Genomic DNA, 27,593 nt, shown 5'->3' on the forward strand with positions numbered 1-27,593 from the left:
AACACACTATAATAATCCATCATAACATAGTAATAATGTTAAGTTTCTCGTAAAGTGCATCCAATACTAATGTCAATACAAAAAGAATGGCAATAACCAAATATATTAAATCAAATATACAGGTATAGCTACACAAATCAATCCAAAATAAAGACTGTCAAAACACAAACGTGAGAGGCATTACAGGCAGTACTACCATCCAATGTTACAAAATTTAGCACATGTAAACAATTGCTTCCAACAGTAAGACTATCTGTAGCATTACAGGTTAGCACATAAGCATCATAAAAATCGTGACAAGAAGATCAGTTGTTGATAAAAGGGTTGATGTGAATTTAAACTGGTGAGACACACCCAAAGGGTACCCCAGGGCCCAAATCATGAAAACTCAATTGCCCCGCTAGAAATGACAACAATATACCTTAAAAGGATGACTAGAAAGCTGATTGCGGCTCTGCAAACACATTGAAACACGCTGCTACAGATCTATACAGCCAAGATGATCATCTGGAAATCTCACCAACACACCTAAATTGATCATGAACATGAAGACTTCCTTAAAATGCACTTAAACTTCACCACAAAACCCAAAAAAGAGAGAATAGAAATCTTATAACTGATTTTCAGACCCGTACAGGTCTGTCAATACACTGATTTAGCAGGTTCAACGCCATTAATGCCTTCATGTCATCATAAAACTCAAAATTCCAACATCTAACAACTTGGAAATTGACCAGTAAGTATAGGCCCCTCCAATCAGCAAGAAATATGACTGAAACCTTAGACGCTTTGCTCTCAAATAAACCTCACACCCTTCCAAGCAATAGTACAACCCCTTAGGAAATGGTACAATTTGAATCTCTTCAAATATGCAAATTATGTAAGAACCCCTCTAAAATTTAACCCATACGATGTGCTCTTCCTCATTCACATTTTGTCAAACACTTGGCATGCCTGGTCATTGAGTTATTATGTCAAACAGTTCTCAGACTTCTGACACTAGTTGAGTTTCTTGTTACAGCTTTTGAATGCTCAGGTTTATCTCAGAATTTGCAGAGTTGTAAATACGAGATATTACTTATTTCTCTCAGATTTGCAATATAATAGACTTAAACAGTATTCAGAAAATATAGAGAGAAAATGTCATGAAATAACATTCATAAATAACATCAATTGAATTCACTAAATATAGAGACTAATGAATTTATATCTAACCTTCCAATGAAGAACAGAATCTCCTACCAGTTGTTAATTGAATTGTTGTAAGGCAGAAATTTAGATCAGACTTGCATATTGATTATAGTTCAATAAGTGCCATGGTTTGGCCCCTTGATTGTCCAAATTCCACAGCAAGCAATATCAGTGAGCGATCTTCGATCTCTAGTGGCCAGCAACCCAGGTAGCACTCCGAAAATTACCTCCACATAACACATTCAAACTCTTATTCAACACCCAACAATAACACATTCAGCCATGCCTAGCAGGAATCAATATTTGCAGTTTCAAATGCTCAGAGAATAGTTCTGCTCAGCTATAAGTGTCTCCCAACTCACGCATATACATGCTAAGTTACCAATTGTATACTTGGTCAATGAATTCCATTATATTCCATAGCTAGTGAAGAGGTAGCTCAGCCAATCATGAAGAAACCTCTGGATTGCACCTGCTATGCACCACCACTCCAATTAGTGTCCTGTCTGCAAATGAGGACATCACGCCTAGGAGGAATTCTTCAGCCCTATCGCTCTTAATCTTCTCACACCAATGCATCCAATGCAAGGGATGACAGTTGACTCAGCTAATATGTATATTGTTAGCCCAATAATATGGAAAATTCTCAACCTTCATAATGGAAGATGAAATATAATTATATAATCATGCCAAGCTAATGTTTTGACCTAACAAAATCATAATATGCCAATATAAGTGGAAATCATCCAATCAATTTGATGTTTGGCAGCCAAGAGGAGAGTTGGCTCCTGATAATGTGTTCTACGGAAACGCATTTCCCCCTCCCAGGCCCAAGTCCCCCCGTCCCCGAAACCCGTCCCCAAAACTTTTTCCCTTTGTCCCCCCGCCCCCAAAGCACGTTCCCGCGTCCCCCCGTCTCCCCGTCCCCAGCATCCGTGGAACACTGTGACACTACTATTTAATCCCACGACTTAATAAACTTTCATTCCCAGCAGTCTCTTATTCTCCTAGATTTAAATGCATAGTTAATCACCCATTCCATATGAAGTTGGCAGCCAGAAATATTTAAACACTGTGTCCCATCTTTTTACACGATATGTTGGAAATGATCATGCACACACACCAATGGTGAAATAACAAACTCTTACACCAACATTAGTATAACTTGACAAAATAAAAAATATCATCTACAGAAATAATCAACCACTTCTCACTGACATAATAATCTTCCCTTTTATTTATCAAAGTCTTCTAAAGTTTCCTTTTCACCAAATTTTTATTTCTAAATAATAAATATATATCTCTGAAAAAACTTTTATTCTGAAAATTGATAAAATACCTCAAAAAATAGACTTTTATTCTAAAAACTAGCAAATACCTTTAAAATTTGGCTTTGTAGACCTCATAAATTGCCTCAATAAGCCCAGCCGTGAATTCTAAAGCAAATACGCACATAAGATAGAATTGAATTTTCGTCCAACCCACCTAGACCCAAGGGTTTTTGTCCTAGGGCACACTAAACCTGCAAGCACAAGCTCTCCAATAAATTGAATACATAACAAGTAAAGATATGATGATGCAAATGACTTTGCCAACCTCTCCTTTCAAAGGCCTAACTGAATAATTTAGAAGAATCCAAATTAATCAACTCAAGGCTTCAAGAACACTTTAATTAATAAAGTTACTTTATTATATTGATTTATTTTTATTTGAGTCACTTTAATTAAATTAATTAAATAAAGTTATCCTTATGGTTTAACTAATTGGGAAAACTTTGAAATAATTAATTTATTCCCTTATAATTTCTCATCATAGAACAGTGGGAATAAAAATATGCCAGATGTCCTTGTTGGAGAATCACTCAGAAAAAGGGGACATCACAAATTACTCCTTGACACTATACCACCGGCATTAGAAAAACTACCATCAACAATAAAAGAAAATAAAACAAGGTATTCACTCAGAATGACCCTTAGAAAGGGTATTGCCAGGAAGGAAATGGTACAGCCAGCAAATAAGAATCTCCTTAATCACCCCAAAAACTCTTAAACAAATTCTGAAAGATGATCACCACACCAAAATTATCTGCTCTAGAAAACATCAAATACCTCCATGATTGAAATCAAAAGCTGAAAACTCTGCTTGAAGCCCAATGGTGATCTCTAAAATGAAATCAGACCAATCCAGCTAGAGATTATCTTTCAAATCCAAAACTAGAAATCTAAAGAGGGTTTGCATCCTCAGAAGCTAAGTCACAGCGTTCGAATTCGAATTCGAGTTCGACAATCATAAAATTCGGATGAAGTTCGGCAAGGGCAAAAAATCTAGAAAAAAAATTCGACGTTAAATTCAGATTATATAAAATAAATAAATTAAATATCATTAATAAATTGAAAAGGAATAATAAAATAATATTAGTATATTAATATATTTAAATATACTAATAAAGTAAAACATAAAAGAAAATAAATAATAAATAATGTTTAAAAATTTAATTATAATATTATTAATATATAAAAAATATTTAATTATAATATTATTAATATATAAAAAATATATTATACTAATGTTTAATTTAAATATTTTCAATTATTAAGTTTTAACATATTGAATAATAAACAAAATTATATAACAAATGTGATGTAAAACATAAAGTAAAAATAAATTTAATTTAATTTGAAAACGCAAAAAAAAAATTAAGAACAAAACTTAAGAAATTAGTAAGTGTCATCGTGAAAAGCCGTAAAAACGTCGTTGACTCGTTCACAGAATGGATGAAAAGAGTTTCCAAGCGATTGGCGGAGCTTTCTCTGCCTTCGACAAACTCTTTCCCAGGAAACTCAACAGGCTTATGTAGGTATCGAACTGCCCGGCCTTTTCCAGAATGGCCGTCAAGTTCAGCAACCCGGAGCTCGACGCTGCTGCCGGACTTGATGGGTATTGTTGGAAGTATGTTCATCTGCTCTCTACCCTCTGTTCACATCCAAAGTTCGTGTCCTCTGCCCTCTTCCCGTGCCCTCTGCTCGCGCCTATGGCATCATGTCTGCGAAAATCCTAGATGAAAAGCGTCTAATGAAAATTAACACATTTCTTTTACTGCGAATTTGTTCCGAACTTTAACGAATATTTTCTGATTGCAGAAGTATGTGGAAGAACCCAAGTTCAATCCGACAGCATAACAATATGATTCATCAGAATATGAGCAAATGAACCCCCTCGACCTCTTTTTATACCACTATTTTAGGGGAAAATACCCAATTTGAAATCATAAAAGAATTCAATTCCCCACTCAGATGACCTTTTAAAATATTAATAAACCTTTTCATGTGTAAAGTCCCCTTTTTTATCCTAGGTGTCCAACTTCAAGAACATAAACACCTTGCTAAAAGATATTACACTTAAGTCATCAAATTAATAATAAAACAGTAGAAACCTAAGTGAAAAATTAAAATATTTCACCCAAGTTGCAGAAAGCATTGCAACAACATCGAAAACAGAATTTGACAACACCGTGATGAAACTAAAGTAATGGGAAGATGATTGGAGACAACTCAGTGACTTACTAAAAATAGGCATGCTCTCCAAGAAGTTTGAAGAACATCCCAGGAGTCTGAAAACACTTCTAAAGTGCCATAGCGATCCGTACTGCTAATTGGGCTCATTGCCATAAATAGAAATCTTGAATTACTGGACCTGCATCCTCCAAGAACTTTGGAGTCCCCTTTCCCTTACCAATTAACCTATAAGAACTCGGGAATTGAGCCAAAAGCTAACAAATCAATTCTACTCAAACTGGGCACATTACATGCATTAAATTTATCAATATCATCTCAAATGAACAAGGAATGAGTTTTATTACCAGCAATGACATCTTTCCTAGATGGTAGGACCCAAGAGGGGTATGGCTTGCCTAGCATTTATCAAGTCGCATCAAACACACAATGATTATATTCGACAAAACTTCACATATAATATCAAATCTAAAACTTCAAAACACATCAAATTCCTCCATATCTACAACTCAAAACCTTAGGCTTTGATTTGTAGCACAATGGTGATCTCTATATGAAACCATGTTAACCAGCTAGGGTGTTTTTGTCCCCGAAACCAGCAACTCCAAAAGGGTTTTCGTCCTCAAGAAGCTTTAAAAGAATTCAAGTTCATTCCAATAGAAAAAAAAAACATTTCCACATATAACCTCACAAATGAGCCCATTCCTTCCTTTTATAGCTTTTTGGAAGGAAATATTCATAGTTTTGAAATAATAATTCCATTTTTCTCCAAAATGACCTTTTAAAATGATAATCATCCGATGAGGCCACACTTAATGCTTTTGCATCCACTTGTGCCTTCATTTCTAGATCGACCACACATTCTATTGCTCCATCTCAAAATCAGTGATCTCCATAGAAAACATGGGCTCCACATCCTCAATAATCCAATCCAAATATGGATGGATGCTATCCAAATCAATTACATCATGCCTCTCCTTTCCCTCCACATTTTTGACACGCTACACAAAAAACGAGGCCATCAAAGCGCTTTTGGATCAACTTGTTGAACTTCTTCATGTGAATGACCTCAAACATGCTCCAATTGCACTCACATTCATACGTGCTATAGAGCTAACACAAAATGTGGATGGCAAGGCTTTGAAGATTTGATGTTTTGCACCATGATCTTCTCAACACAAATCTAGTCAGGGCAACATTTCTAACATTGTATGTAACTTAGTAAACTACAATGAACGTATAAAACAAATTTATTATGTAGGAGACTATGATTTGAATTATGAACAAATTAGCTTTTTTTTACTTGATTAGTGGGTCAATCTCCTTCAAATGCATAAAGGTCAAGAAAAAACCCTCCCCTCCACACCCTTGTAAATTTGCAACTCATCAAGAATTGTTACCCTAAGGTCAAGAACCAACCTCTATATGAATGTGTAGAGGTCATCCATAACATCCTCATTAGCCCTACAAGTAGTGGAGAAGAAAAAGTTGAGTTTCAAGTAATGGGTCATTGCATGTATGTGTTGGTTTGTTATACTCCCAATCAATTAAGCACCAAATGGATTCATTTTTTTTTCTTAGACCCATAGCAACATTGGAAGGCATCCTGGGCATTGTATATGGCCTCATACAAATAACACATTGGATTTATTGCCCATCAACCAAGCAATGAACCTTGACCAAAGGTTCCATCACCTAAATAAAAATAGTAAGGATTTTAAAAACAAAAAATTAAATGACAACAAATAAAAAAGTAGATTAAAAACTAATAATGGAATGATTACTTTGTAACTTCCTAAAAAATTAGTTCAGAGTTACCTAGAGAGCTCTATCTATGCTATCATACCCCTTTGGCCTTTTTGAGTGTGAACACTCCACTCACCTAGTGTTCACAAGCAGTTGCTGATTAAACATTAGTAAAGCAGAAATACTTTGCAAGATGATGAATTTGGTGGAAAATGCTCCAAATTGCACAAGGTCCTTTCCCTTAGTGTGCTCTCTTATCAAGAGAAGCACCCAAAGGTAGTTGTAGATGTATCTAGTGATATTCCTTGCTTCTATCACCACAGCTTTCACCCAACCAGGTTTTCCTATATCCTCAAATAGAAGATCAATGCAATGGGTGTAACAAGCAATTGAAAAACTAGTGGGTGGATCTCCTCTAGAATTCTTTGTGTTTCTACATATGCTACTACATTGTTGGTCACAATTTGAATGGTATTTTTCACACCCAATTCCATGATTGCATCGTCCAACATATGGCAAAGCCTTAACATTTTTTATTCCCATTGACTTTGGGAACACCAACTACCCACCAAAAGCCACTAGGAAATTAATCAATGTGTGATTGTACAATCCATCCACTCATTTTGACCAAATTTTTTTGATATACTATGACCTCAATATTTTGTACATTTTACCAACCAAAGCCTTAATCCTTTCTCCAACTATAGTAAATGTATTGGCCAATGACTCCCAATATAGGCTCCTCATAAAATATAATATTATATAGTTATAGTACCAAAATTAGTGCATGTTGCTTCATAATGTTTATTTTGGTTCCACACAATAACTTCAAGCAAGGGTTGTACTTGGGGAGAACTAACTCCAATGGATGAGCCCTATATTCATGGGCCAAGACAATAGCCCACTACATCAATCACTAAGTTCTAAGGGGAAAACTCATCGCAACTACAATTTCCTCAATGGCCCTCTTCTTTTCTAATTTATTCTCCTCATACAAAGGACAGTCCTTATCTCCCATGTAATCTCAAGTTCCCCTAAATTACACAACTATACATCTCAACCAAAGTTTGTGCAAGGTAATATTTGAGATGATTAATGCCTCCTCTCATCCTAAAGCCACAAAATTGCACACCACCATTCCTACCTCTGTACCTAATATGTCATTCCTCCAAGTGGGGCCCCTAGTCTTTCCACTACTATAATTACTTTCTCATGCCATCTCTATCTACAAAGTTGGAAACCCTAGCAAAAAGGAAATAAACAAAAAGCTTTAAAAACTGTAATCCCTAGCTCTAAGAGAAGGGAAAAAGGGGGAAAAGAAACAAAACATGAAATACAAAACCCTCGTAGTGCTAGAACACAAGAAGAATGGAAAAAAAAGGTAATAAAACACAAAATCAAAAAACAACAAGAAGAAAAATTATTGCAAATATTTCAAATCTGATCAGTAAATTGCCATTAAGGATCTAATGTGTTGGTTAAGTCATGGCCCTTTTGTAGCAGTGCTAGGATTCAAACTCATGTCAAGCTAAGGTACTTGCACGCCTCTGCTAAGTTCTTGCACTTGCATGTTTGAACTATTTCTGCTAGGAATAGGAGCAGCCCTACCATCTGGATCTGCATGTGCCTAGGTTTGCCAATCAAAAAAATCAGGTCAATAAATCCATTAAATCAGTCCAAGATCACTCAATATAAATTGAAATCGCATAAAAATCGATGCCATGGCATCAAGGAGGGAAGGACACGAGCATAAATCAGAAATGAGGAAAAATGAGTGATCCTTCTGTCATCAAGCTGCAGCCTATAACATTCTATGGTTAGGAGAGTTTACTTATAGGACTCATGAGTACATATGAGTTTTTACATGATTTTTTTGCAGAATACTCACCGACAAGTTTTTGGGCAAGTAACTCGCTGGATCCACCTAATCTGCAGGTGCTCTAGAGTTTGTTGTTAAAATTAGTCTCAGTCATAACTAATCTGGTTATTAACGCCCAGAAATTTGATTTGATATACTTGCGATTTAATTGAGATTTATGTGAGTGAGTATTAAACTAACACATTAGTTTGTTATTGTTATGTTTGGTTAAGTAATCCCGCCGGTGTAGAAGGATCGTGGCTCCACACAGGGGTCACGACCCTATGTGGAACCACGTGGTTTCACATAGGATCGTGACCCCCTGTGGAGGCACGATCCAATGAAGACAAGTAATATCTATCCGCCACCCTCGTTGAATAAGAAATAACGTCAGACGATACACGTGGTGAACGTAGAAGATATAATTGCTTGGTCTTCATATCTGCAGAGGCAAACTGATAAGACATAAATAAAATCAGTTTATATTTCTTTAAATCAAATACTAACAGTATAAATTCTTTGTCTCAGAATTCTGATTGTTCTGAAAGTCATCACAGTCTATTTACATTTACATGGTATCAGAGCCTAACTACTTAAGATCCGAATAGACTAAAAGCGAAGTTGACATATCATATTGAAGATTTCTAAAATGGCGAACACAATCAGATTCGATGACAGAATCGAAGGAGCAGCAAATTTTGTGGCTTGGAAAGTCAAAATTATGATAGTATTAAAAGAGAACAAAGTAATCAAATTCATAAAAGAAGACAAGCCCGAACCTGCAGACGAACTTGAGAAAACTGTGTGGAATGAAGGAAATGATAAAGCTGTAAAAATCGTGATAGATGCAGTAGGGATCACATAATACCACTTATATTAAAATATGACAACGCTTATGAAATGTTCAAAACCCTTGAAAGGACGTATGAGATAAACAATCCGAGCAAAACCCTAGCTCTAAAAAGACAGTTGAACCACATAAGTATAAATAAAGGTTAAACAATAAACTCATACTTCATGAGGATAGGTTCACTCAGAGATCAACTGCAAAAACTTGATTATCATGTCAAGAAGCAAGAACTATCAATGATTACTCTAGATGGATTACCTGAATCCTGGGAATCATTCAAACAAGGCATAAATGCAAGGGATAAATTTGCAGAATTTGATCGACTAAGGGATGACTGCCTCCTTGAAGAGTCAAGGCAAATGAAAGGGGGAAATCACAAAACTAAAGATGAGGACCTCCACATTCTGAATACCGACTCCCGTAAGAAAGGCAAGAAGAGAAACTTCAAGAAGAGAAAATCCCATCATGGAAAAAGCTTTCATAAAAAAGACATGTCAAAAATCCAATGTCATAGATGTGATCAGTACAGACACATGTCATTTAATTGTCCTCATAAAGTAAAACAGCAGGCATCATTCGCCAAAGTAGAGAGGAACACAGAACTTGAATCTGAGAAGTTTGTATTATATTCAGCACTATCAAGTCAAGCTTCAAACAAGTCTAACACATGGGTGATAGACAGTGGATCATCAAGACATGTCACCGGATTCAGAGAATTACTAGACTCAATGGAAGAGGGATCAAATGAAGTGGTAACAATAGGGGATGACTCTGCACATCCTGTAAAAGGTGTCGGGACATGTACAATCAAACTGAAGTCTGGAATCTCAATCCAACTCACCGGGGTACTATATGTACCAGGCATCAAAAGGAACTTAGTCTCTATCTCTGCACTTGAGGATGACGGATATAGAGTCTCATTCATAGAAGGAAAGGTAATGGCATGGCCAAAAACATCCACCTTCAAAAGAGCACAAGTGATTGGTTACAAACAAGGACACCTATATGAATTGTGTAATGAGCCAAATCAAACCTTACTTCATGAAGTCATAGATCAAGCGGAAATTTGGCATAGAAGACTAGGGCACTTACATTTTCGTGCTCTACCCTCTATGGAGAAATTAGTCACAGAACTACCTAAACTAAAGCCAATTCATTCAGATGTTTGTAAAGGATGTGCACTAGGGAAAAACACTAAAAGCTCTTTTCCCTGCAGTTCTAGAAAAACTAAAGGAGTACTAGAACTAGTTCACTCTGACTTATGTGGGCCTATGTCTGAACCATCACTAGGAAACGCATTATACTATGTAATCTTTGTGACGATTTTTCTAGGAAAACTTGGATTTATTTCCTTAAAAGTAAAGAATCTGAAGATATTCTTAGGAAATTTAAAGAGTTCAAATCTATCACAGAAAATCACTCTGGTAGGAAAATCAAAACTCTTAGGACTGACAATGGTAGGAAATACACATCAGAAGTATTTAAAGAGTTTTGCAAAGATGCTGGGATTAAGAGGGAGTTCACTGTACCCTACAATCCTCAACAAAAAGGGGTTGCTGAAAGAAAAAATAGAACAATAGTAGAAGCGGCAAGGGCTATGTTGTTAGATCAAAACCTAGAAACTGCACTTTGGGGAGAAGCCACTAATACCGCTGTATACATTCAAAACAGATGTCCTCACTCTCATATTGGTGACAAAACTCCTGAAGAAGTCTTTACTAGAATTAAACCTGACATTAGCCATCTCAAAATATTTGGATGTCCTGTTTATATTCATGTACCTAAGGAGAAAAGAACTAAATTAGAACCTACTGGACAGAAAGGGATTTTTGTAGGATATAGTGAAACATCTAAAGCCTACCGAATATTCATCCCTGGTCAAAGACAAATAGAATTAAGCAAAGATGTCATATTTGAGGAAGATATAGCTATTAACAAAACAAGGAGTTCCATCACACCTGAAATCCCAACTAATTCCATTAATTTGGAAGAAGATTCTCTTTCTGAAACTCAGAGGGAGCATCTTGAGGATATCACCTTGGAACTTGAGAACACTACAACAGAGAATCCCAGGAAGAGACCACTATGGGCCACTAAAACAGTACAGGAAGCAGAATCCTTTGCAGCACCTAGAGGAACAGTTAGAGAAAGCAAAAGACCTTCAAAGTTCTCTAGCTATGTTACTCTAATGACAGACCTCATAAATGCTAAACCTTCAAGTGTCGGAGAGGCTCTTAAACAGCAAGTATGGAAGGATGTGATGATAGAAGAATATCAATCTATCTTAAAGAATGATGTGTGGAAAATTGTGCCTAGACCTAAAGGAAAATCAGTTGTATCTTCTAAATGGCTCTTTAAAATTAAGCATGCTGTTGATGGCAGTATAGAAAAACATAAGGCAAGATTTGTTGCTCAAGGCTTCTCACAGAAGGAAGGAATTGACTATGAAGAAAAATTTGCACCTGTTGCACGATACACTTCTGTCAGAACAATCATGGCTATAGCAGCATCTAAAGGATGGAAAGTTCATCAAATGGATGTAAAAACTGCATTTTTGAATGGAACAATTGAAGAAGAAGTATATCTAGAGCAACCTGAGGGATTTGAGGTAAATAATGCTAAAACACATGTATGCAAGTTAGAGAAAGCACTGTATGGATTAAAACAAGCTCCCAGAGCATGGTACGAAAGAATTGACAGTTACTTATTAGAGATAGGTTTCTCTAAAAACATTGCTTATCCAAATCTGTATTTCAAAATAATCAAAGGTGAAATGTTGATACTCATACTATATGTAGATGACTTATTAATTACAGGCGAAGATCATCTCATTGCAAAATGCAAACAGGAACTAGCTTCAGAGTTTGAGATGAAGGATTTAGGTCTACTCCATTATTTCCTTGGATTAGAAGTATGGCAAAAACCAGATGGTATTTATCTAAATCAAGGTAAATACACCATTGACATTCTGAAGAGATTTGGAATGATGAATTGTAAGCCAATGTCATCTCCTATGGAAACAAACCTACATAAACTAAAAGAAGCTATAGCAGATTCCAAATTTGCAAATCCAACATTATACAGACAGATTATTGGATCATTAATGTACCTAGTCAATACCAGACCTGATATATGTTATGCAGTAAATGCACTCAGCCAACACATGGTTGAACCCAAAGAAATACATTTGGTTGTAGTAAAGCATATATTGAGATATCTACAAGGTACCTTGGACTATGGACTGCATTATGAACACACTGCATTGAACCTACATGGATACTCTGATTCAGACTGGGCTGGAAGCGTGATAGACAGGAAGAGCACTTCAGGATGCTGTTTCAGCTTAGGATCAACTATGGTATCTTGGATCTGCAGAAAACAATCATCCGTAGCTCAGAGCTCCACAAAAGCTGAATATATAGCTACATCCATGGCAGCTAAAGAAGCCGTATGGTTGAGGAAATTGATAGTAGGATTGTTTGGTGAAAGTCTGAAGCCTACTATCATTCATTGTGACAATCAGAGCTGCATTAAACTTTCAGTGAATCCAGTTTTCCATGATAGATCCAAGCACATTGAGATCCCATATCACTATGTAAAAGACATGACAGAGAGAAAGGTAATAAGACTGGAATATGTCAATACAGGAGATCAGACAGCTGACATTCTCACCAAACCCCTAGCAAGAGTGAAAATTGATCACTTCAGGAGGTACCTTGATATGGTTAAAATGTAATTGATGTCTAAAATTATGTAAACTTCTTGGTCATATATTTGAGTATATGAAGTATGTAACCTTTCCCTGTGTTCATTCCTAAAGGATGACGATCCTTTAGTTAATGAACACTTGTATTTTAACATTGTAAGGTGACGATCTTATAAATGTTTGGAAGATCATATAAACTGAAAATCAGACAATTTGAATATCAGTAATATGATAAGTTATAGTAGACATTATGTAAGCGGATTAATGTCAGTGCACATACTATAACAAGGATATCAAAGTGAGTATATCCTTAGTATCACAGGCTGATACTTATAACAGGGATATCAAAGTGAGTATATCCTTAGTATCACAGGCTGAGACTTAAAACAGGGATATCAAAGTGAGTATATCCTTAGAATCACAGGCTGATTCTTCACACCTAGGTGATGTAATTATCATGAGATTAGTGTGGAGCTAAATTAAGTTTTAGGTCTATACTCCTAAGACTAAGAGGGAGTGTTACAATTAGTCTCAGTCGTAACTAATCTGGTTATTAACGCCCAGAAATTTGATTTGATATACTTGCGATTTAATTGAGATTTATGTAAGTGAGTATTAAACTAACACATTAGTTTGTTATTGTTATGTTTGGTTAAGTAATCCCAGCGGTGTAGAAGGATCGTGGCTCCACACAGGGGTCACGACTCTATGTGGAACCACGTGGTTTCACATAGGATCATGACCCCCTGTGGAGGCACGATCCAATGAAGACAAGTAATATATATCCGCCACCCTCGTTGAATAAGAAATAACGTCAGACGATACACATGGTGAACGTAGAAGATATAATTGCTTGGTCTTCGTATCTACAGGGGCAAACTGATAAGACATAAATAAAATCAGTTTATATTTCTTTAAATCAAATACTAACAGTATAAATTCTTTGTCTCAGAATTCTGATTGTTCTGAAAGTCATCACAGTCTATTTACATTTACATTTGTGAATTACTTGCAAAGTTTTAAATCATTTGTCTTTAGTGAAGGCAACTAAACATTGGGATTTGAACTTTCTGATAGCAACAGTTCCAAGAAGTTAGACATTAAAAAATTCAGAACAAGACCATACATAATAACAATGCCACTAGCATATGCTCATCTGTGAATTCGATCTCTTTTCACGTAAAGTTCATCAGGATTTTTTTACCATTTACAATATAATAAGGCTAGCAGAAATGATAAATCTTGGAATTGCCAATAATGGTGAGGAAACTTTACATAACATTCTTTCTAATGTCATGAAATTCTGTTTCAATATTTGATGTTGAACTACCAATGTTTCTTACCTTCTTGATTTCTGAGCTATAATATCGAGTTAATCTCATCCATTTTTTTGCAAAGCCTTCTACTGTTACTATCAAGTATCATCAAAAGCTTCTACACTTTGCCTAAATGCAAACATATGGGTCCACTTCCAAAACACATAAATATGCCTATGCCTTCCATTTTGATATACCTGAATGAATATTTTTGTTTTATGATGACAACTATTTCATGAGATTAAGCTAAAATTCTGACATTCTAGCATACCAATACACGCACATATGTTTTAACATTCTCAGTTTTATGTTAGTCTATCTCTTCTCACACACATTTTTGTTTATTGTTTAAATTGATAAATATGTTAGTCCAAAACCTACAAAAAGAGCACAAACAATAATAAATTTTGAGAATAAAGAATCAACAACTTAAGCTAAAGCATTGGTTAGACAAGTCTATGATCAACTACCAGCCATTATCAAAATCCTATCATTAGCTGTTGTATTTCAACATAAAATATCAAATGCTGATTAAATGGTACGTACAAAATAAACAAGAAATGTTTAAGATGCCTTCTTCAGATTCTAGCAAGAAACTGACATATGGAATATTGAACCTACCAATCCCTTGATTATCTTTTGGCAACAAATCTTCAGGAAATTTAACATTTTCTTTCATGCATATACGAGCTAATGCTGTTTGCAATGAATTCTTCCGAGACCCCACAAAGCTTTCAGCATCCCCTATTGAAACCACATTCTGTAAATGATGATAAAATCATTATGCATGCAGAATAACCAACTACAGAAAATAAATGGCATCTCATGCAAGAACACTACTTAAAATATTTAAAATAATTTGATGCTTTCAAAAAATACTAACTTACAATATAAATGGGATGTCATGCAGGAACAACACTACTTAAAATATTTAAATATTTTGATGGTTTCATTAAATGCTACCTTAAAATGATATAACACATAAAATTAAAATAGAAGGTTGGAACATCATATATTGGGTACTAAATCACACAAAGTTAATAACATGTAAAAGGAACAAACAATAGAAAAATAGATATGCAAATGTGGAATGGAGGAGTCAGCATACAATAGGGAATTTCTGTAAAAGCTTCCAAAACAAAAAGTCCACTGCTCACAATGCACAATTATAATGCCATTATTCGTTTTGAAATATGCATACACTATGGCCAATCATTTTGTGTCTTGTCAAGTATGTGCCCGATACACTATTCTGGTGTATCAGTAATAATCTTAAGCACATCAGTCTTGAGGTAAAAACAGTGTGCAAGACAATTTTGAGCAGACAACTATCAACAAAAATATTATTTGTGCACATAATAAATGTTAATGATTTTTTCCCATTTTAACAAAAATCATGAAAGGAGGGATGAGGCTTATCAAATGAAATGAGCTCTAATAGATCAATGGGGCTTTTAGATCGAAGACGTGTTCCAATCCATACAAAACATTTTAAATGCTTAAATTGTAAAAATGTTGAATGTTGAATTAGGTAAAAACTAACACATTTAATTCTTGGTGTGGCATACCTCAACAAACAAGGACAAGTGCAAGTTCTAGGTGAATTTGACAGAAGCATAACCCCAAAACTCTCAAGTTAAAACTTGATATAAGCTACTAATCCTCATAATCATTGCCAAGTCAATGCAAGTCTGGCACATGGACTCAAAACAAGTACCCGCAAAGTCCATATTTCAGAATTACCTAATGCAGCAAAAATATTAAATCTTTGCCTCTAAAACCCCGATCTGACATCCATTTTTACTCACATAGCATTTTAACTCTCCTTGAGCAATTGAAGGCAATTCGTGAAGTGTTTTATTGCAATTCTTGAAGTTTTAAATTATTTACTCTTCCTCTTCCTGATGATGGATTGCTGAGTGCAATCCAAAACATTGATTCAAAAACACACACAATTCGTTCTAGAAGTGTCCTTGTATATACAATATGGATAGTGGAAAACTTATGTCAACTATTCTAAGATATTTTTTCTACCAGCTTTTCTAGACTGTTATTACATTTTTGAATTCTTCATTTACATTTTTATTAAAGTTTCACATGCACTCAAATTTCTGCATCTAAATGTTGCTTTTTAACAAAAAACACTACTTTTTAAATAACACTGACCATAACATGTAATTGTGTTTGAAAGTGTTTGAAAGCCAAGCTAGAGATTGAAGAGGAGATGAAAGCAACCCTAACATTGACAAACCAAAAATTTTGGAAAGGATGAGGACATTTGTAGCCATTGCAGCAATGATGGATCCTAACATGGTGCAAGAATCAAAGATAGATATGAAAGAGATTGTGGGTTCTAGTTACAATCCACATATTCACAGCACATCCACTTCATCAAGCTCTAGCAAAGTCCAATCACAAAATTTTTATGTTCCACAAAACATGCTGAAATCATAGCCTTTGCTTGAAAATATAGGCTACAAAAAGGACAAGCATGAAGAAACAAACAGAACATGTGCAAATTTGTGGTATTACAGTAACCTTCCTTTCAAAATTCAATGCGATGAGAAACCCTGACTAGAAAATTTGGTCACAACTTGAAAGTTACAGAGAAAGGGTACAAGACACATACCCCACATGACATAAGAGTGTTGCTCTAGAAAGCATTGGCAAATGGAAAATGCAAAGACAATTGTAGAAGAGCAAAGGAAGTATTGATGCAAATATGGATATACCATATAATCTGATGGGTGGGCGAATGGAAGGAATCACACACTCAGCAAGTTTCTAGTGGCTTCAAAAGATGAGATAGTGCTCTTGAAGTCCATAGATGCCCCAAACATAGTCAAAAATGTAGAGAACTTGAGTCTAATGTTGGATAGGATTGTGTTTGAGGTCAGGATAGAAAATGTGATCCAAGTCATAACAAATAATGTAGCATATTGTAATGTCCCCTTCCTAAGCACTTTCAACTTGGTGACCATTAGCCTATTCAGCAGGTTCCCATTGGCTAATGAGTTAGGGTTACGGAACTCAAGGAGACTTAGTGACTGTTTAGTCCAGCTAATCTGGTTTAAACAAATCTTGCATTGAGCTCAAGTTGATAAGATTTGCATTACGCCTCTTTTTGGAGCAGTTTTAGATAATTTACCATTTTTACTATTTTTAGTAAGTGATAGACTGGACACCGACTTGGACATCTAGCAATGTTACTATTTTGGGTTGGTCAGTAAATGTATTTAATGATATTAGTTTGGCGGTTAATTTGGTCCAAAGCAGTGTTCCACGGATGGTGGGGACGGGGAGACAGGGGGACGCGGCGACAGGCTTCGGGGACGTAGGGACAAAGGCAACAAGTTTCAGGGACGGGTTTTGGGGACGAGGGGACTTGGGCCTAGGAGGGGGAAACACGTTTCCGTGGAACATTGGTCCAAAGGTATTATTTTAAATAATGTTAAAAGTGTGGGGGATGACCCTTTGGTGAAATGGTGGGGCTTCTTGCCTGTAGTGCCTACAAACTAGGTTCAAACCCCCATAGGTTGGTCTCTACCGTGTTAAAAATGGAGTACCCTTACCTTGGGGAGAACCTTGGAGAAATAGTGGGGCTTCTTGCCTGCAGTGCTTACATCCTTGGTTCAAACCATTATTTACCTCAAATTTTTAATTGGGAGCAAAATGGCGGCATTGGAAGGCAGCTGGATTGGCAGTGGCGATAGGAGCTGGTCTACCGATGTGCGAAGTTCTGGCGCTCAAGCCGCTAAGGTTGGTTCATGGAGCGATGAAGCGGATATTGCCTTTCCTATCGAAACAGGTAGATTGCAATCAGCTCAAAAACCAGTTAATGCTGGGAAAGCAGACATGTTCCAGGGTAACAGATATTCCAGACCACGGATGAACTATGGAAATCCGTATTCAAGTGGTAACCAGTGCCCTATTGACCCGCATAAATGGAAGGAAAATGGTTTTATTTGGAATAACAAAGGCTGGTTTAGCAAAGCTAAGCATCCTGCTTCTGAGGCCCCTCAAAACTGGTATCCATTGCCTAAATCTAGCATCCCCAGTGCGGCAATTGAGAGAGGCAATCCTCATTCTGAACCTACTCTGGTCCGTCCGAAAGCTCATGGTATTTTCCAAATGCGGAATGGGCGCTTCGGGCAAGATAACTCAAGGGTAGACCATGCCAGGTCTTGGAGATCCAACTTCCGTCCTAAAATTCGGAACCCTTGGTCGAACCGAGAAAGCTACCCTGACTTCCGAAGATGGACCTTCCTCCCTCAGCGACCCCGTCATCCTAAACCGGTAAGAAAAACCTCAAGACCTACCATCTTTTTGGATGAAAATAAAATTAATTCTGCTAGGTCGAGTTTGCTTGAGTTTTGCCTTTTCATCAAGTGGGGTGGTGGAAAACGGGTTAAGGGCAACTTTGAATCCTGGTGTAGAGCACAATGGGGAAAGGATATTAACATTAATATTCTCTCAAATGATTTCTATATGATTGAATTTATGAGCAATGAGGAGAAATGGCAAGCTAAAAACAAAGGTCCATATATCTTGGATGGCATTGAAGTTCACATCATTGATTGGCAGCCCAATTTCAATCCCCGAACGCATGTATTACCGAACAGCAAGGTATGGATAAAATTGTACAACTGTCCCTCGGATTATTGGCGCATTGATGTCATTAAGGATATATGCAAAAACTTTGGCACCTTTGTATCGGTTGATGACATTTTGGAGGATAAATTATGGGGAAGCTTCCTCAAAATTTGCACTAGCACAGATCAAATCACCAAGATCCCCGATGAAGTCAAAATTATTGGTGCTGGGAAGATCTGGATCCAAAAGATTGATAGAGAAGATCAGTTGCATATTTGTCCTAAATGCTTCTCCTTGGATCACAGCGGCATTAGTTGTGATGTTTCGGCTTCGATTCAGCGAAGTTAATCCTGTATGCAATTTCCTATTGAAGAAAAGCTGCAACCGAAACCTCCTAGCTCCACTGATACCGGGGAAGATTTCTGCAATGAAACTCGAGATAATGAGAATGTTCCATTGATGGAGGCAACTCCTTTGAACATAGCTCCTCCCTCCTATGGACAAAGCGAGAGCCAACAAGATCTTCTCATGCTTCTGGAAAAAACTAAAACTTTACAGGCGGATATTGAATCCAAATTAGCGGATTCGCTTCCACCCTCTCCTCTTGTGCCCAGGAATCAACTAGTAATTGAAGATTGCAATTTTCACACTCAGGGTATGGATGCTAGTACTCTGGGGGAGATGGGAGGGAAGATTTGCTCGTTGATAGGTATTGAATTGGAAGATGGTGAAATTGAATCTTCCTCCTCGGAGGGTGATGAAGACTTTGAACCTGACTCTGAGCTTATATTGGAGGTTACTACAAAAGGTTTTGGGAAGTCGGATTCAACTATTGACAAACCAAATTTTAAGCCAAAAGGTGTGCGGGGGCACAAATCAAAAAAAATTATGCTAGCAGTGGCTAGTGTTGCCAGTGGTCAAACCAAACTTAATTTAGGGAAGGGAAATGCCCTTCCCCAGGAGCAATGAAACTCTTATCTTGGAATGTCAGGGGCATCAATGCCCTTGATAAATGGCGCTTGATTAAGCGCCAGATTGATGACACCAAAGGAGATATTTGGCCACTACAAGAAACTTGGCTACTACAAGAAACTAAGTGGATTCAGGCTGAGACTGATGCTAAAATGAGAGTTTGGAAACAATGGAATGGGCTGATTAGGCAATCGGATGGAGCCTCTCGTGGCTTGGGAATCATTTGGAATCCCATGATTGTAAGGATCTCTCTTGTTGGGGAAGATAAGTATTGGCAACATTGCTTGGTAACTATTCTTGGTCGGAATGAGAATTTCAATCTTTTCAATGTGTACAGACCATCTTTTGCTAGTGATAAACGTGCTCTTTGGGATCTCTTAACCATCAGACTGAACAATATTACCGATGGCAGTTGTGTGGTAGCCGGGGACTTCAATGCGATCCTTTCTGGCATTGAGAAAAGTGGGGGTATTCAGAGGACTGGTACGTCCCAGAAGGACTTTTTGGAATTTGTTGAGAAGAATCACCTTCTAGACATTATTCCTAAAAATGGAGTTTTCACATGGACGAACAGGAGAGTGGGTTTTACTAATATTGTTGAACGGCTTGACCAGTTTCTTGTTACTGGTGAGTGGCTAGGACAAAATCTAGCTTTAGAGGAGTCGATTCTCCCGCTTATCAGATCAGATCATTACCTGATCTGTTTGGAGGTCTATATGGGACAAGCAGAGGGAGGTACTCCTTTCCAGTTTGAGAAAATGCGGTTCAGAGTGCCTAAGCTATATGATCTTATATCTGTTTGGTGGAATGAACCAGTTCTTGGGAACCATTCGAGATTATTCATTCTCAATAAGAAGCTCAAGTATATTAAGGTCAAGATCAAAGTATGGAATAAGAGCCAATTCAAGAATATTCATATGGAGAAATTAAGAATTAAGGCTGAGCTGGAAGAAATAACCAACTCTGTTATTACTTCAAGAATGAATGAGGATCTATTTATCAAAGAAAATACTCTCAAATCTGATCTAAATGAAATTCTTTGATGTGAGGAAATCCATTGGCGTAAAAAATCAAGGGAGTTATGGCTAAAGGAAGGTGACAAAAACACCAAATTCTTCCATCGGTCGGCCATTGCCAGTCGAAATAGAAATAGAATATCGGAGATTATGAGACCGGATGGAGTCACTGTCAGGAACTATGAGGACATTGCACAAGAAGTTGTAAGATTCTTTGATTCCTTGTTGAATGGTGATCACCAAATCGATCATGAAGCAAGAGCCGGAATTCGTAACTCAACCCCATCTGTAATATCTGATAGTCAAAATACAGCTCTCTGTACTCCTATTTCAATTGATGAAGTAAGGAAAACTACCTTTCACCTGAAACCTGATAAGACTCTTGGCCCTGATGGCTTCCCTACTAACTTTTTCCATCATTTCTGGGATATCATCGCTCGAGATCTACATCTTGCCGTAGAAGAATCAAGAAAGAAAATGACTATGTTAGGTGCTATTAATCACACCTTTTTTACTCTAATCCCGAAGAAGCAAAACCCTCAACACATGAGTGATTTTAGGCCCATTGCTCTATGCAACACGGTATATAAGATTGTAACAAAGATCATAGCCAACAGATTGAAGCCCCTCCTTAAACACATCATATCAGATGAACAAAGTGGTTTTGCCCCTGGAAGATCCATTGTGGAAGGCATTATCATTGCTCATGAAACGCTTCACACAGCCAGGAAAACCAAGGATTCCTGTATGATTTTAAAACTGGATATTCTAAAAGCTTATGATATGTTGGACAGGGATTTCTTATTTGATGTTCTTAATAAAATTGGCTTTTGCAAGGAATGGATCACATGGGTCACGAGTTGTCTATCCTCCCCCAAATTCTCTGTTTTGGTTAATGGCTCATCTCATGGCTTCTTTTCCTCGACAAGAGGAATTCGACAAGGTGATCCAATATCACCATTTATGTTTATCATAATGGCTGAAGCCTTAGGTCAATCAATCAGAGCTCTTCAGCTAGCTGATCGTTAAATTGGAGTCAATGTGGCAACAAGGGTTGAAAAAATGACTCATTTGCAGTTTGCCGATGATACCATTCTGGTTGGTTCGACTTCCAAGAGGGAGGCAAGAACAATTAAATCATGCCTCAATGATTACTGTATGGCTTCCGGGCAGAAAATCAATTGGCACAAATCTGAAGTGTTTTTTGTCAATACTCTGATTAACTTGCAAGGTGTATTATCAAGGATTCTTAATCTCAGAGTTGCAAACTTCCCAGGGAAATTTCTTGGAACCCCCCTCTTCATTGGCAGTAATAGAACTCACTATTGGAAGCATCTTATTGATAAGTGCAAATCCAAGCTGGCAATTTGGAAAGGCAAGTGGTTATCCTCTGTTGGTAAACTCACTATGATACCAAAAAAGAACCTAAGCTCTGATACCATGAAATGATAATTCGTTGTTGTAATTAATTAAGGAAAGGAATACTCCTTATATAGAAAATTACAAGACGATCTTTTCATAATAGAAACGATCGAGAATAGAAACACGTAAGACAGAAAGGAAACTTCCTAAAACTAGCTAAAGACGAAAGACATAAATAGAAGCTTCTAAATACTAACTAAATGACTAAGATGACCATTATATCAATATTACAATATTATTTTAATAGGCATCTCCAAACAAGTCACACTATCATTGATTTACCTGGAGGTCATTTTTCATAAAAACAAAACTTGATACAAAGTTTAAAAAATTGCAACAAGAGGTGAACAGGAGAAGTTTCCAACTAGGTTATAATTGTTGATGTAGATATTGCTCAATATGGTATAGATGGTTGGCCAAAGCTTATTCTTAATGTTCTTGACTCTTGAGAAGAATGAACTTCAGCATGGAATATCAGACACTTCAGTAGATGGGAAAGAAGATGATGCATGCACTCCTTATCCAGATGTACCAATCAGCATTTATCCAGAGTGGTGGTTTAGAGATTGCATTGAGTTCAGACTGAAAGCTGGAAAACATCAAGTTCGACAAGTGCTTAATGCACTTGACAAGAGAGAGGAAGCAAGAAAGGAACAAAAAGGATTACAGGAATAATTCCTTCCTGTGGTATTTTTTTATACCAGGGGCTTGTAGTTGTTTATATTTTGATTCTAAGGACATATTACTGTAATTGTTGTTGTCATCTCCCCACTTTAAAATATAATTTAATAATAAATAATAATAATTAAATTAAAATATCAACAGAATAAAAATAAAAAATAAATTAAATTATAAAAGAATACATTTAAATATAATTTAAATATTGATTAAAGTTAATGAATGGTCAAAAGGCATGAAATGATAAGTTGTGACTTCCCCAAATATGAGGCATAAAAGGTAGAAGAAAACACACTTGAAGTGGGGGATAATTTGGGAATCAGAAGTGCAGATCTGACTATGAAAGGTTGTGTCCCTTTCAAAGGGCAGAAATAATGAAGAGTTGCTTTCAAAGGGTGCTAATGGTGAAAGGGTGTGCCTCTTGCCAAAGGGCATACATGATGAAGAGGTGTGACCTCTCCCTCACATTGAGAGATATAAAGGAAAGGAATCAAAAGCATCCAGTGAGATCACCATCAATCAGATCAGATCAGAACTGTTATTAAGTTGCAGGCAGTAACATCTTTGTTCTTGGTGGTATGCATCTGGATGTGCTTAATATATGAAGCCTAATAATATTCTTATACAGAATTCAATAGTAATATTAATATAGACTGCAATATGTATGACAGCCATACTTAATTTCATATGCATTCATAGTACATGAAAGACATTATATTAATGGCCCATTCCTTAATCATTCACTATTGCCCCTCATGAGGATAGGTTGGTTTTGTTAGGGAGAGACGGAGTAAAACCTCACAAGATAGGTAAGCCCAAGATGGGATCTGGACGGAATCCTGAAACCTTGAGGGAGCCTACTTGTAGACTGGTTTCCAAGCGCCCTATGACAAGTATTTCCCCATTATCCGTTAGAGTTGATGATTAGGAAAGAAGTAACAATTGGGGCTTAAGTATAGTAACTGTCAAATGTATTATGAATCCTAATTGTTCCTTGATTTTAATAATCTGATTTCAGACAATAATGCATAGTATTGTATGTTAATCATTGGGAATTGGCAGCCTCCCAGTTGGGGACATTACAGTTGTGGCTTAGAGACTCCCTATGAGCTGTTTTGACTGCTGAAGTGCAAATTAGTGCTCATTTGGAGCTAAATTTTGTTTTAATGTGTTCTAATTTCTCAAAGGAACCATATTTGTACACTCTCCCATTGTTAAATTATGGACTCCCAGTTATTTGGCAAGGTATCCTAAAGGGATCCACACAGAATGGCAACAGGTACTTGCCCTTCACATGGTAACTGTCAAATGTATTATGAATCCTAATTGTTCCTTGATTTTAATAATCTGATTTCAGACAATAATGCATAGTATTGTATGTTAATCATTGGGAATTGGCAGCCTCCCAGTTGGGGACATTACAGTTGTGGCTTAGAGACTCCCTATGAGCTGTTTTGACTGCTGAAGTGCAAATTAGTGCTCATTTGGAGCTAAATTTTGTTTTAATGTGTTCTAATTTCTCAAAGGAACCATATTTGTACACTCTCCCATTGTTAAATTATGGACTCCCAGTTATTTGGCAAGGTATCCTAAAGGGATCCACACAGAATGGCAACAGGTACTTGCCCTTCACATGGTTTGATGATTTTGTCACAGACAAAATATCTTTTTCTTACTAATGGTACTAGCATAGCTAAGATGTCTTGTGCTTTGTAATTGTGTTCAGGTATCTATGTTGGACAATTCTTATTAAAGGTTGCCTTAATTTGGCCCTTACTTCATCCATGTACCCTTAATTGATTTTCCTTGTGAGTGACCATCTTTTTTGCACGTAAATCCAGGCCTCCTTAAGAGCCTCATAGCCATTAAAATTTGCTTGTACACCTCTATGTTCCTCAACTTCATTAGAAAGTAAATCCTTGTATTTATAACTTTGTGTAAAATTAAGCATCCACAAATTATAAGCTATGGAAGTTTGGGTATTAACACTTTATTTGCAGATATATGTAAATCATTACACAAGAGTCTCTCTAATGTGTAACAATACCATATGATGTTTCTGCTTCATGTTCCAGCACATTACAATCCAATGAAGTGTACTACACAGATAACTAATTTAACTAATCTGATTGTTTCTATCAAAATAAAATGTGTTCATGTATCATCTCCAAACACTACGTGCAAATTTTGATGAGATATAGCACACAATTCTAGATTCTAACAACCTATTGTAAATATTTAGATAGCATTTTCCTGTTTTTAGATGTTTGTATTTGCACCTATTTAACTGCTATAGAGCAGATACATAGCATTAGTATAGAATGTAAGACCAAACCTGTCCAAAAAGAATATCATATGTAATTATATATATCAGTTCAGCTTGCGCCTGCAATGAAGACAACACAAACAATGTTATGCAATACACAATTATAGTTGAGAGAAGAGTGGTTCAATAAAGCCATAAAAAGCAAAGACAAAGATTATCAACCATGAAAGTGAAAGCAAAATAAGTAACTACAAGCCAATTCATTCTGAAATTATTGCAAGGCAACCAGCTTCTGACATCATGATTTCCAAGTATTTAAAACATTAAACTCTTTATTTAAGAGCAATCTTCCAGACTTGGGATTATAGATAAAGCACTCTGATTATTGGAAGGCTTCATACCTTCCACTTGCAGCTCGCAAGATTGATATCTGCTAAAACCATCTTCAAAATTGGAAGATCTGACAAGTAATCACAAATTCATTTGTCACAACTAAATAAAAAACTTTTGAACCATAAACAAGGTATTATACGTCACAAAAAAGTGAAAGCTTTTGCTATAAAGAGATACAAATTCCAGATTAAAAAAAACTCCTAATTATTGGTGTACAAAAGACTGCCATCCACATTATTCCTATTTAAAAGACAGCAACTAAACATTCAGTAGATATGGGGATTATCAACCAAGGCTCTCAGTCGTCGAAAGTTTCCAGGGAAAAATAATGCTCCGATTTTAAAACAAAATACAACTTCATACAAAAATTGATGCTCCAACAAAACAATACATGAGTTCCATGACAAAGTGATGTTTGGAAAAATTCTTATGAGACTTAGGAACAAAGTACCATTGACAAAACACTTTGAAGCTGTGCTTAATTAGGATACCTCAACAAATAAGCAGGTATGATCATATGCTTTAAAGTTTAAACCAAGCATTTCTTGTTTTTGTGCTTCTTTTTTATTAAATTATTAATTAACTAATAATTTATAAAAGGTTTGTTAGTGAATAAACTTATATCAACACAACAAACAGAACTTCATGCTTAAAATGTGTAGCCTATAAAAATCCATCCTTCATTTTGAAGTCTATAGTACAGAACTTCTACCCTACAACAACGAAGCGTGACCTCTAGAGATACACTCTGGCATCCAACCAAAAGTTGCATATATGTGCTCACAGATTAACCTAATGCCTGTTAATTTTAGGATCAGACTGTACCAAAAATAGCAATAACAGAAAGCAAAAACAATGTGCACAAGGAACACCAAGAATACCCTGGGAAAACTTCCCTCTTGGAGGTGAAAAACCCAGCTATAGATCTCAGATCTTATTATACAATTATCAGAAGTACCTTACAATATGGCTTCCACACTTGAAGCAATCAGAACCAGCAAACTATGCACAATAGGATAACGCCTTCAACTAAGGATAAATGATAAACTTATCTCTAAGCATAGGGTATCTGCTGTTAAGGAGGTTCGCTGCCCCAGAGATAGTGTTCGCTGCTCTAGGATGAAGATCGCTGTCATCAATGATAGTTCGGAGCCTTCAAATGAAGCTCGCTGTCCACAAGATGAAGTTCGCTACCCTTGAGAATAGTTCGCTGTCTCAGAGAAACAATTTGCTGAATGAAGGAGATAATTTTCTGATTGAAGACAATTCGTTGAGTGTGAGTTGATACAATGACTAAGCCTTTGTATATATATGTGACTCAGCCTACCAATTCACTCTAGGTCGCCCTTTCAACTTGGCACCAAAACATAGGGTTAAGATTACAAGATACATAAGGTAGGGTCTGCCCTATTCACAAGTTACAAATTACATTCAATATAGGACCACAAGTTACATCGCCCAATTAGGGTCAGACCAAATTACAAGTTACATTTTAGGGCCTGTACTATCCACAAGTTACATTATATATAGGTCTTGCCCCATATTCATAGCAAGACATAATTACAAGTCACATGTATTTGCGCCCAGCCCTAAGTAACAATTTAGTGTCACCACGTTACAAGTTACAATTAATTTTCTCCACGCTACATGATTGGGTCCAGCCCAAAATTCAATTTACATAATAGATAATACATGTGTATTTTAATTGTCATTGACAACATTAAAATACAATAGATAGGTATCTGAGCTAGCTACTATTTCAACACTCCCTCTTAGCTAGGGAGGATATCTGTTAATGCATAGATAGCTTTGGTAAGATAAATGATTGAATGAGATATAAATGAAGTCTCTCATTCAATCATTTATCATATCGATTATTAAAATGAATATCATCATGCCCTCAATTGATAAGCATTCTTTATTTATACATAATTGTTTATTATCATAGAATTCTGATTTGATAATCTATTATACTAGTTGCATTCACCGATTAGCAAATCGGGATAACCATTGCAAAACCGATTTGATGATTATCGGTAAACTGAACATCAATTAGTATTGATGATTATGCTTG

At 36.3% G+C, this 27,593-nt stretch overlaps 1 protein-coding gene across 1 annotated transcript in view; it reads right to left on the reverse strand.

Annotated features, from left to right (window-relative positions):
- LOC131067385 (25S rRNA (cytosine-C(5))-methyltransferase NSUN5) overlaps positions 1–27,593 on the reverse strand; it is a 246,450-nt gene that overhangs the window by 195,029 nt on the left and 23,828 nt on the right. The window contains exons 2-4 of the mRNA XM_058002363.2: positions 25,528–25,586; positions 25,196–25,246; positions 14,801–14,939 (exon numbers count right to left, since the gene is read on the reverse strand). Coding sequence (XP_057858346.2) covers positions 14,801–14,939; positions 25,196–25,246; positions 25,528–25,586 — 249 coding nt within the window. The remainder of the gene's footprint in view (positions 1–14,800; positions 14,940–25,195; positions 25,247–25,527; positions 25,587–27,593) is intronic.

Source organism: Cryptomeria japonica, chromosome 6 (genome assembly GCF_030272615.1).
Source record: "Cryptomeria japonica chromosome 6, Sugi_1.0, whole genome shotgun sequence".
Lineage (NCBI taxonomy): Eukaryota > Viridiplantae > Streptophyta > Pinopsida > Cupressales > Cupressaceae > Cryptomeria > Cryptomeria japonica.